The 12,699-nt window shown below is 38.5% G+C and overlaps 1 protein-coding gene across 4 annotated transcripts in view; it reads right to left on the minus strand.

The window, feature by feature from the left end:
* Window positions 1–8,248: 8,248 nt before the first annotated feature.
* The window catches only part of ube2f (ubiquitin-conjugating enzyme E2F (putative)), a 202,353-nt gene continuing 197,902 nt past the window's right edge, over window positions 8,249–12,699 (minus strand). For 2 of the 4 annotated variants that reach the window (XM_069934352.1, XM_069934355.1), the window contains one exon: window positions 8,249–9,133. In XM_069934352.1, coding sequence (XP_069790453.1) covers window positions 9,132–9,133 — 2 coding nt within the window. In that variant the 3' untranslated portion in view covers window positions 8,249–9,131. Of the gene's footprint in view, window positions 9,134–11,850; window positions 11,914–12,699 lie in introns of all 4 variants that reach the window. The other 2 variants (XM_069934354.1, XR_011356456.1) reach the window with 2 other exon arrangements.

The following is a 12,699-nucleotide window of genomic DNA, read 5'->3' on the forward strand; positions in this document are numbered from 1 at the left end:
CTTTCAGTTGGTGGTATGCAAACATTGTTCCATATTTGTACTTCATCTGTTCAAATGTTAATAAATTATTTCCCAAAAAACAATTTTCTATTCTTTTGATTCCTTTTCTCTCCCATTCTCTAAAGGAAAGTTTATCTATGGTAAAAGGGATTAATGAGTTTTGTATCAATAACAATTTTGGTATTTGGTAATTCATTTTTTTCCTTTCTTAGTGGATCTTCCATATATTAAGTAAATGATGCACTCCTGGTGAGCTTTTATGTTGCACCAGCTTTTCATCCCACTTATAAAGTATATGTTCCGGTACCTTCTCCCCTATTTTATCTAGTTCTATCTTAGTCCAGTCTGGTTTCTCCCTTGTCTGGTAAAAGTCTGATAAATACCTTAATTGTGCGGCTCTATAATAATTTTTAAAGTTTGGTAACTGCAAACCACCTTGGTTATACCTCTCTGTTAATTTATCTAACACTACCCTCGGTTTACCCCCTTTCCACAAGAACTTCTTTATTCTTCTCTTTAGTTCGTTAAAGAATTTCTCTGTTAAGGGAATTCGTAACAATTGAAATAAGTATTGTATCCTTGGGAACATATTCATTTTAATGCAATTTACCCTCCCTATCAATGTTAGCGGTAATTCTTTCCAATGTTCTAAGTCTTCCTGCAATTTCTTTATTAGTGGCTAATAATTGTACAAGTGGCTTAAGTTATGATCTAACCTGATCCCTAGGTATCGGATTGCTTGTGCTTGCCATTTAAATGGTGATTCTTTTTTAAATTCTCTATATTCTCTGTTACTCATTGGCATCACTTCACTTTTATTTGTGTTGATCTTGTACTCCGATATTTCTCCATATTCCTTCAATTTCTTATGTAATCCTTTTACTGATACCTCTGGTTCTGTTAGGTAGACTATGATGTCATCTGCAAATAAGCTGATTTTATATTCCTTTATTTTTATACCTTTTATTTTATTTTCTGTTCTTATCAGTTCTGCCAATGGTTCTATTGCTAAAGTGAACAATGAGGGGGATAATGGACATCCCTGTCTAGTTGACCTACTTAATTTAAATTGGCTCGATACATATCCATTTACTGTTTCCTTCGCCAACGGTCCATTATATGAGGCTTTAATCCAATTTATATATTTTTCTGGTAGATTAAACCTCTGTAATACTTTAAATAAATAGTTCCACTCTACTCTGTCAAAGGCTTTTTCTGTGTCTAAAGCAACAGCCACTGTTGGTTTCTTATATCCTTGAACTGCATTAATTAGATTAATAAGTTTACAGACATTATCCACTATTTGCCTTTTCTTAATAAATCCAGTTTGATCTTGTTTTACTATTTTTGGTACACAATCGGCCAATCTGTTTGCTAATAAATTTCGCTATTATCTTATAATCAGAGTTAAGTAGCGATATTGGTCTAAATGATGCTGGTGTTAATGGATCCTTCCCCGTCTTTGGTATTACTGTAATTATTGCTGTCTTACATGAATCTGGCAAGTTTTGTGTTCCTTCTATCTGGTTCATTACTTCCAGGAGAGGAGGAATTAATAACACTTAATGTTTTATAGAATTTTATTGGAAATCCATTCTCTATTGTTCAGCAGCTTTTTAAATATATCCTGTACTTCCTCTATTTCAAATAGTTTTATCAGTTTGTTTTGTTCTTCTTGCAACTTCAGCAGTTCAATTTTAGCTAAAAACTCTTCTATTTTATCATCTTTCCCCTCGTTCTCAGTTTGGTATAATTGTTTATAAAATTCCTCAAAGTTTTCATTAATTTCGATTGAGTTATATGTAATTTTTTTGTCCTTTTTCCTTGATGCCAATACAGTTCTTTTAGCTTGTTCTGTTTCAAGTTGCCAGGCTAATATTTTATGTGGTTTTTTTTCTCCCAGTTCGTAATGCTTTTGCTTTGTTTTCATTATGTTCTTCTCCACCTTATACACTTGTAATGTTTCGTATTTTTTTTTGTCCGCCAATTCTCTTTTTCATTATTATCATCCCTTTTTACTAGTTCCTTTTCTGAACTTACTATCTTCCTTTCCAACTGCTCTATTTCCCGATTGTAGTCCTTTTTCATCTTAGTTACATAACTTATTATCTGCCCTCTAATGAAGACTTTCATTGCGTCCCATAATATAAATTTGTCTTTCACTGATTCCGTGTTTATTTCAAAATATGTTTTAATTTGGCATTCAATAAACTCTCTAAATTCCTGCCTTTTAAGTAGCATGGAGTTTAACCTCCATCTATATGTTCTTGGTGGGATATCCTCCAGTTCTATTGCTAATAACAGGGGTGAATGATCAGATAGTAGTCTAGCTTTATACTCAGCTTTCCTAACTCTCCCTTGAATATGGGCTGACAACAAAAACATATCAATCCTTGAGTATGTTTTATGCCTACTCAAATAATATGAATATTCCTTCTCTCTTGGGTGTTGCCTCCTCCATAAGTTTCATTTCCTGCATTGATTTAACCATAAATTTGGCTACTTTATTCTTTTTGATTGTCTTTTGTCCAATTTTATCCAACAATGGATCCAAATTAAGGTTAAAATCCCCTCCTATCAATATATTTCCTTGTGTATTTGTAATCTTCAAAAAAATATCCTTCCTAAACTTATGATCCTCCTCATTAGGCGGAGCAAATTCCAAGATTCTGAGTATATCTGACACTTTATCATTACATACCTCCCTGCTGGATCTATTATTTCCTCATCTATTTTGATTCGTACATTTTTGTTAACTAATACAGATACGTATCCTACCCAGTCTCTCTTTAATTTATGTTCCACTTCAGTTAGATGAGTTTCCTGCACAAATGCTATATCTATTTTTTCTTTTTTCAGTAAATTTAATAGCCTCTTCCTTTTAATTTGGTTATGTATTCCATTTATGTTTATAGTCATATAGTTTAACGTGGCCATCTTATATCTTGTTTACACCTCTTTTCCGCTTCCTCACCACCTCCATTCCCTTTTTAAACTCAATGTATGACAACACATTTAAAACATTAAATACTCCAACAATTCCCATACCCAATATTACCTTAACCCAAAATGCCCCCCCCTCCCCCCGAGTTGCCCCTTATCCCTTGCCGGGCAACCACAACTCCCCTTTCAATTTGGATTGCGATCTTGCTCGCAAGCGTCAACTGAATTCGCAGTGATAGTTATTTTCTCTCCTTTCCCAACCCCCCCCAGAAAACACTTTTCTTTTTACACATATAACAAAGCTCTCCCATTTTTTCCCCCTTACTTCCTTCCTTCCCCTCTCTTTTCCCTCTTTAGTTCTTTACATATACATTGTTCTTACATCTTTATATATACTTTATCACCGTTCTTCATTCTTATTACATCTCTTCATCTTTCCTTCTAACCTGCAAACGCTCTGCGAATTCTTGTGCTTCCTCCGGATCTGAAAACAGTCTGTTTTGCTCCCCGGGTATAAATATTTTAAGCACTGCTGGATGTCTTAACATGAATTTATAACCTTTTTTCCATAGAATCAATTTTGCTGTATTAAACTCTTTCCTCTTCTTTAAGAGTTCAAAACTTATGTCTGGGTATAAAAATATTTTTTGACCCTTGTATTCCCATGGTTTATTATCTTCTCTAACTTTATTCCTTGCCCGCTCCAGTATATTTTCTCTTGTCATGTATCTCAAAAATTTTACTAAGATGGATCTTGGTTTTTGATGTGTCTGCAGTTTCGGAGCTAGTGCCCTTTCTATTTCCATTTCATCCTGCATTTCTGTCGTTCCCAGGACCTCCGGGATCCATCCTTTTATAAATTCCTTCATGTCTGTGCCTTCTTCACCCTCCTTCAGGCCCATTATTTTTATGTTGTTTCGCTTACTATAATTTTCCAACATATCAATTTTCTCTTGTGTCTCTTTAATTTTTTTTGTCACTTTCTTCCAATTTTCCTCCTAAGTCATTTACTTTCATTTCTACAGCTGTTTCTCGTTCTTCCACATTTTCTACTCTTTTCCCTATTTCTGTCATGACCCGTTCCAAACTTTGCATTTTATCTTCTGTTCTTTTCATTTTTCTTTTAATTGCACTAAATTCCAATGACAACTATTCTTTTAATGCTCTAATTTGTTCTTCAAAAAAGGCTTTATCTATATTCTGTCCATCTGTTTTACCTTCTATTTCTCTGTGAAGATCTTGGTCTTTTTCCTCTTCTTCTGTGTCTGTACCTGTGTTTGTGTCTTCTTCTTCTCTTCTTTGTATCTGTGTCTCTTTTGATTCTCCTGATGTGTTGCTTGTATCACTTTGTCGGGTCTCTTGTTGCTGCGCCTCTTGTTGTTGATCCTCTCCTCCTGGGCTGCTCATCTGTCAGGCCTCCTGCTGCTGCTCCTCTTGCCGTTCACCTCGTCGAGTTTCTTCCTCACCTGGTTCCTCACTCCCTCTCCTGCTGCCTTCCTCATCTTCAAGCTGAGAGCCCTGGTGTTTTCTGGAGAGGGCTAGTTTTACCCTACCGGCCACTACTCCATCACGTGACTCCCCCAACACAGCTTAATGATCCGATAACCAAAGGCCATTCCAATTTATGCAATCCTGTCATATCCAATAGGGAATAATGAATGGAAATGTTCTTTTATACAAATGTTTGGTATCTGAGAGACACCACCAATCATTATCCATCCATAGGAGATTAATGGAGGCATCTGATCTGGTCGAATCCTAATCCCAAAGGTCATACCCAATATACAAAGCTTCTACAACCTTCACTAGCCAAGAAGTAACAACCTTTTCTTCTCTCAATTCACTGTCCAATAATATAAAAACAGCTAAAGAAATTAGATGCAGCTATGGCAAAATGCTTCTAGTACTCCAGTGGTAACACTCTCTAATCCTACAGTTCCACAGTTTATGGATCATAATGTACAACTCATAGGAAAAAATTACTCATGTTACTGACCAAAGGAAGGATAAATCCAGTGTTATCCATTACCATCCCATCAATTAAACACTACAACGAAAGATTTGCTTCCTGAACACATTTGGTTGTATTTTAAGGATTTTGGCTGTTGATGACGAAAATCAATTTTAGAAATGACCTGTCTTTGTGATTTCCTGTCATATTTTAAGCATGCCTCAAGCATACAAAAACATGAAATGCAACATGACATTGAAAATTAATTTTCTGCATTCAAACTTGGACTTCTTCCATGCTGATCTTGGTGCAGTCAGTGATGAGTATGATGAAAGGTTTCACGAGCACAAAAAGCGGTATCAGGGTAACTGTAATCCATCAATGCTGGCCAACTATTGTTGGGCACTAAATGAGAGGCATCAGATGCTGAGTACAATGAAAATCAGTGGCAAAACATTTATAGGTCAGTTGAACAAATGCAATGTGTCAACATCATTATGTGAATAAACATGTTAAATTCAATAAAAGTTAATTTAATGTTTCTCCAACTTCTTAAGTGACACAGCAAATCTGAAATTATCTTTGTGTTCAGCTTGATCCCCTATTTATTTTTCAGGGAACGAACTTTTTGAAAAAAATTGTTGCACAGTGTTATCAGCAAAGCTGTTGTCAACTGTGCTTTCAAGTGGAGATTACTTACCGATGTGCTGTTGGGCATTGCCAAATGTTATTCTATATTTTGGGGAGGACTATGGGAAAATGTAAGCTTTCACTGCATCTAATTTGATGTCTAGTTTCAGCCAAGTTTTGTTTTATTCCCTTACTGTCACATTTTCATTTAATGATCTCCATTGCTATAATGACACAAGAATTCTCATCATAATGAAGAAAAATTCCCAAACGCCTGTCCGTCAGATCAGAAACACTCTTCAGGAGACAAGTGTGGATGTGTCAATGACTACAGTCCACAGATGACGTCCTGAACAGAAATAGAGGCTAACTGCAAGATCCAAGCCACTAATTAGACACAGAAACAGGATGGCAGATTACAGTTTGCAAGAAGCATTTAAAAGAGCCTGCAGAATTCTGGAAAAAGATCTTGTGCACAGATGCGACCAAGATTAACCTGTATCAGAGTGATGGCAAGAGCAAAGTGTGGAGACATAAAGGAACTGCTCAAGATACAGAGCATACCACCTCATCAGTGAAACATGGTGGTGGGCTTGTTATGGCCTGGGCATGTATGACTACCACAGGTACTGGCGCGCTTATCTTCATTGAATACGTAATGCAATGGCAGTAGCAAAATGAATTCTGAGGAGTATGGAAACATTTTTTCAGCTCATGTTCAAGCAAATGCCTCCAAACTCAATGGATGGCTCTTCACCCTACAGCAAAATAGTGATCCCAAACATACTGCTAAAGCAACAAAGGAGATTTTCAAGGCTAAAAACAGGAAAATTCTTGAATAGCCAAGTCAGTCACCTGATCTAAATCCAATTGAGTATGCCTTGCATATGCTGAAGAGAAAGTTTAAGGGGACAAACTCCCGAAACAAACAGGAGCTGAAGATGGCTGCAGTTAAGGCCTGGCAGAGCATCACCAGAAAGATACTCAACACCTGGTGATGTCTATGAATCACAGACTTCATGTAGTTATTGCATGCAAGGGATGCACAACAAAGTAATAAACTTGACCACTTTAATATTGCTTTGTCCCAAATATTATGGAGCCCTGAAATGAAAGGACTGTATAAAAAGGGCTGTAATTTCTACGTGGTTAAACAAAAATGTATGGAATAAAATCTGGAATGTGTACTTCAATCACATGTGAATTGTTTGATTATAAATTTAAAACTGTGGAGCACAGGAGAAAATAAAGGAAAAAAGTGTCTTTGTCCTAAACATTATGGAGGGCATCTTATGCCCTTTTTCCCCCCCAAAATGTCATCAAGAAACTCTGGATAATTAGGTAGCTTCACTGCCATACATATCCTATGTTTATACATACCTCATCTCACCTGCACATGGTATCAAGAGATATTTAACAGAGGACTGGAGATGTGATGCAGTGCATATTGCAGATATTTTTTTTGTCCAGATTACTGTTTCTTTATATGTACATCAGAGTTGTTTTACAAAGCCTATAAGAGACTGATGTTCATGTTGCTGCAAGTTTCATGCACACAGAGTTCACATAAGATACTTAAAAGTATAATAAGCCAAATGTACTTCCATAAGAAGCTCTTCTCACCTCCATTCCTTTATCAAAAGAAACCTTTCCTCCTTGTACACAACAACCAATTGCAGTAATGAGTTAGATTCCTGGTCACTACTTGGGTTTAAAAAAAAGTTTCTCATCAACTCCTTACTGAATTTGTACACCACTTCTTTGCCTTCACAGCTTTGGTTTTGGTTTCTGCATCTTCCCAATAATCTTCAAATAAGCTTTGAATACCTCTCTCAAGTCATAATTTCAGTCTACACTCCAAAATAAAGGAGATCAACATGGTCAAGCCTTTCTATACGGATCAAGGTTCTGGCGTCATTCTTGAGAATTTTTCCTGCACCTTCTCCAGTGTCTCTAAGCATTTAAAATAATAAGAAGAGCAGAATTATGTTGAGGCCTCTACATGTATGCTAAGCAAAATTCTATAGAAGTTCAGCACACCTCATGTGCTTACAGATCTACCAGCCAGTTGTACAGCACAATATGGAGTAGTTTCACAATTAATTTTGGATTATTTTTACTGCCTATTGCTGTTTAATAAATAACAAAAGCTTTAATGCATCGTATGTGTTCATTATTTGACTGGATTGTATAATTATTAAGCAAAAACCTGAGAATTGGCTAAAACTGAGCAGTGTAGTAGTATAATTAGTAGTATTTCAATGTAATTGACACAAACCACCTGCAGCTGGCCTAGTTTGAACTGCTTTTAACATTAAAAGCAAAACAGAAATCCAATCAGGACACGGTATCAGTTCCTGTACTAGCATTTGGAAAATTACCTGCTTGTGATTACGCCCTTCACAATACCTATTAGTGATTCTTCTTTGGATGCAATCGTGCTCTAAACGTGAAGTCAACCTATTCACCCTACCCGCATCCAAAAACGTTTTTGAATATACAAACAATTTCAGATCTTCAGTTACAAATCATGTGTGAAAAAGCTTAAGGGTACTTACCAGCAGTCCGGAATTGAGGTCAATTTTCCTATTTAACGCCCTGGTTTGATCTTGATCCTTTCACAAAATCCATCAACGTCATGACATTCTAAATATGTAGAAAACTCTCCCACCAGCTACCCAATCAAAAACACAACAGGTACAAAGCACTGGATTAGGAATGATATCAGGAGAGATGGTCATTTAATCAAGTTTCCGGAGATGGGGTCAATGGGAGGCAGAGTGACCAGGAGAAATGTAGTAAGCAAGAAAAGAAACTGGGGAGAAGGATGCACGAGTATCAACCGTCGTACGATCAGTAAAGCAGAGTAGTGGGTTGAAGGGAGGAGGTCTTGTGCAATGTGAGGGAACTGAATTAAGATACAATGAGTAACAGAACCCTGGGTAAGAAGGTTACTGAGTGACTGTGGGGGGAGGTGGGGAATTGCAATAACATCAGTGGCACTGCAAAATTGCACATATACATTCTAAAATGAACACATGGTTGCATACATGCAAGTGCACATTTTTACATCTGGCAAGATCTGCACTTCTAGGAGTGGTCTATATATATCACACACAAACCTTAATTTCATGGAGGAAATGACAATTCTCAAACAACTAACATCTGTATCAGACATACTTTATCTGTTAATTGACCAAAAGTGAGCTGTGGAATCAGGAAATGTGTCCAATTTAAGGCTGTAAATAAAAACTGTAACGATGTCCTTTGTGACTCAGTGATTAAAGAGGCAGACTCCAGGTGCTCTGTACAATCCTTATAATTGAAGAAAGCCCTATTATTTGTCACAAAAAGAGTAATTATTCTTGAATCTTAGCCCAAAGTTGCCCGTCACTTGCTGTACTGTCGCTGAATTCAAAGTAGCACCAACAACAGCCTCTCTTCATAACAGTGATACTGGATCGCCACAATCCAGTATTTAATTGACGATCGACATCAGAAAGCAGAAGACTTGGCTCCTTCTGCTTGGAGTAGTGTCCCATCAGACAGCTCACTCGATCATCTTGCAAAGCGTTTAATATAATCCTGCACTTTACTCCGAAAGTCCTCCTGCAAGGACAGCAGAACAACAGTCAGACATCAAGGGGCTTATTTACACGCTCATAGTAAATTACAACCATTTAAAAATGAGACCTGGATGAACAGGCTTCTCAGCAAATATATTGACAGGGAGGTTTTAGTGATCTTTACTTGGAACCAAATTATAATTTGACCAACTTTGTTATGAGAGAACTCATGAGGATAATGCAATTGTTGTGCGCTCATGAGCATTCAAAAAAAAAAGAGCAAAATTGAAGTTCATGGGATTAAAGTTAGTAACATGGGTACAAAATTGGCTAAAGGACAAAAATAAAAGTCGTGTTTTCTGGTCACATTTAAGACCAGAGAAATGAACACAATAATATTCTCTTGGGGTTTGTATTAGAACCACTGCTCTTCCTGACTATAGCACTGAACAGATCTTTGATGTACACAGCACAATTTCAATGTTGGCAAATGTTTCACAACTTGGAAATGAAGATAGTAGCCCAGTGAAAAGGGGCAGACAAAACAAATGAAATTTAATTGTGAACACGAGCGGGGAAAATAAAGGAAAGGCTATATAAATGGTGCAAATCTGAAAGGAGAGCAGGGACAGAGAACCAGAGCTGCCTGTATATCAAGGAGTTAGCAGGCTATTGAAAAGCATTGGAAACCTTGGCTTCACAAATGCAATGAAGTGTGACTAAATCTACATTGAAAGGCTTGGCAACCTCAATTTGCAAAAATACCCCCACTGCAAAATATTACAGGACTGAGGGTCAGGAGAGTGTGATAAATAAGATGGTCTCAACACAGAACTGCTACTAGCACAATGGTCCAATACCACCAGTGGAACAGAGTGGTAGAGTGTGAAAAATATTGTTCCCATTGTGAGGTGTCCAAGACAAGAGGGCAAAGGTCTAAGGTGAAAGTTGAGAGGGTGGCTGAAATCTGGAACAGACCTTCTGAATGGTTGATGGGGGAAGAGTCCCTCATGCATTTAAGAAGAGCTTGGATAACACATGCACTTGAATTGACACAATACAGGTGCCTATGGAGGTAATGTGGTAATGAGCTGGACTGAAGAGCTTGTATTTGTGCTATACAACTATCATTGCACAGCAGAGTTTGCTGTATTCCACACCACCACTTGCAGTTCTCTCTCCAGGCCACGTGCAACTCTCCCCTTTAGTTGTACCCCTCCAACTTTGCAAACAGTGTTACATAGAACATTACAGCACAGTACAGGCCCTTTGGCCCTCAATGTGGTGTGAACCTATATATATATTATCCATAAAAATGAACCCCTCCCTACCTCATAACCTTCTATTTTCCTTTCATCCATGTGCCTAAGAGTCTCTTAAATGCCCCTATTGATCCAACCTCCTCCACTACATCTCGCAATGCATTCCAAGCACCCACAACTGTGTAAAAAAAACACCCCTGATGTCTCCCCTAAACTTTCCTCCCTTCACTTTGTACATATGTCCTCTGGGGTTTGCTACTCTCACCCTGGAGAAAAGGTACTGGCTGTCCACCTCATCAATGCTTCATAATTTTGTAGACTTCTAAGTCTACTCTCATCTGCCTTCGCTCCAAAGACAAAAGCCTTAGCTCTGTAAACCATGCCTCATAAGACAATCTTGACAACATCCTGGTAAATCTCCTCTGCACCCTCTCCATAGCTTCCACATCCTTCCTGCAAAGGTGTGACTAGAACTGAACACAATATTCTAAGTGTGGGTCTCACGAGAGATTTATCGAGCAGCAACGTTACAAGTCTTGAACTCAATCCCGTGATTAATGAAACCCAGCATACAATAGGGCCTCAATCTAGCAACTTGCATGACGACCTTGAGAGATCTATGGATTTAGTCTCCAAGGTCCCTATGTTCACTGTTAAGTATCTTACCATTAACCATGTACTCTGCTTTCAGGTTTGATCTTCTAAAATGCATCATCCCACACTTATCTGAATTGAACTCCATCTGCCACATATCCGCCCAATTCTGCATCCTGTTATTACCTACAACAACCTTCAACACTATCCACAACACCGCCAATCTTTGTATCATCCACAAACTTACTAACCCATCTCTCTACTTCTTCGCCAAGATCATTTATAAATATCACAAACAGCTGGGGTCCCAGAAGAAATCCTTGTGGAACCTCACTAGTCACTGACTTCCAGACAGAATACTTTCTGTCTCCTACTACTCTCTGTTTTCTACAGGAGAGCCAGTTCGGATTCTACACAGGCAATTTTCCCTGGATCCCATGCCTCATGCCTTTCTGAATGAGTCTCCCACGGGGAACTTTGTCAAATGCCTTACTAAAATTCATACAGACCACATTTACCACCCTAACTTCATCAATTTGTTGTTACCTCCTCAAAAAAACTCAATTAGACTCGTGAGGCATGACCATCCCCTCACAAAGCCATGCTAACTATCCCTGAAAAGATTCTAAATGCTCATAAACATACCTCCTGCATGGCCCTGCAGCCTCCAGTACTTGCACTGCTCCAATATATGCAAGCCACCTCCCAAGAATGGCATCCCATCACATACAGCTCCAAATCCCCAAAACACTGCCCATACCCCTGGATCCACGCTCCTCCCCAGAATCATGCCCCATTGTACTGTCACACACAGCCGATAAATCAGCAAGGTCACACAGCACCACATGACCCAAGTATTAGGAAGAGCCTCTTTCAGACTCAATCCAATCGTGGACTGACCCACCTTGTCACGCAGGTGTTGTTCTGCTGCTTCGATATTCAGGGGATCATCAAAGTTCAAGAGGTCCTGTGATGTAGGAAGAGAGGAATGCTCAAAGCCAGCAACCCCTCAATTATCAAATTTAAACTAAAAGCAAAGACCAGTGCACAGAACGTTTGAGGAACTAATGCACTGTTTGATCTGAGCTACTTGCCAAGTTTGCTAATCTCAGCCAGTGTACCATTCGTGGCTATAATTAGCCCAGAGCCTTCCGACTTCAAGGGAGACGAGCCAGCTCTGCCAAGGTTCAGCTCTCATCTCTGCTCCAACATGTTCATATGGATGAGGATGACGTACCTGCTCCAACCTCAGGGTGCAACTCATTCCCATGCAGTGCTCCAAATGTAATCACTCTCATCTTTGTTCAGATTCCCACCACACCCAGCTATCTTATTATATTTTTAAATAACCAAACCATTTAATTATATTTTAGTCTGTAACTCACCCTGAAAGGTATCCATATTTTAACCAGTTTTAGTCAGGGAGAACTTAAAAGCTGATGTTATTGAACAAGTTGCAAAATACTACATAGAACCATAAAACATTACAGCACAGAAAGAGGCTCATTCGGCCCTTCTAGTCTGTGCTGAACCATTGTTTGCCTAGTCCCACTGATGTGCACCCAGTCCATAGCCCTCCCTACCTCTCCCATCTATGTACCTGCCCAAATCCTTCTTAAATGTTAAAACTGATCCGTGTTCACAACCTCAGCTGCCAGCTCGTTCCATACCCCCACCATTCTCTGTGTGAAGAAGTTCCCCTCATGTTCCCCCTAAACTTTTTCTCTTTCCCTCTTCATCCGTGTCCTCTGGT

This window comes from Narcine bancroftii, chromosome 4 (genome assembly GCF_036971445.1).
Source record: "Narcine bancroftii isolate sNarBan1 chromosome 4, sNarBan1.hap1, whole genome shotgun sequence".
Lineage (NCBI taxonomy): Eukaryota > Metazoa > Chordata > Chondrichthyes > Torpediniformes > Narcinidae > Narcine > Narcine bancroftii.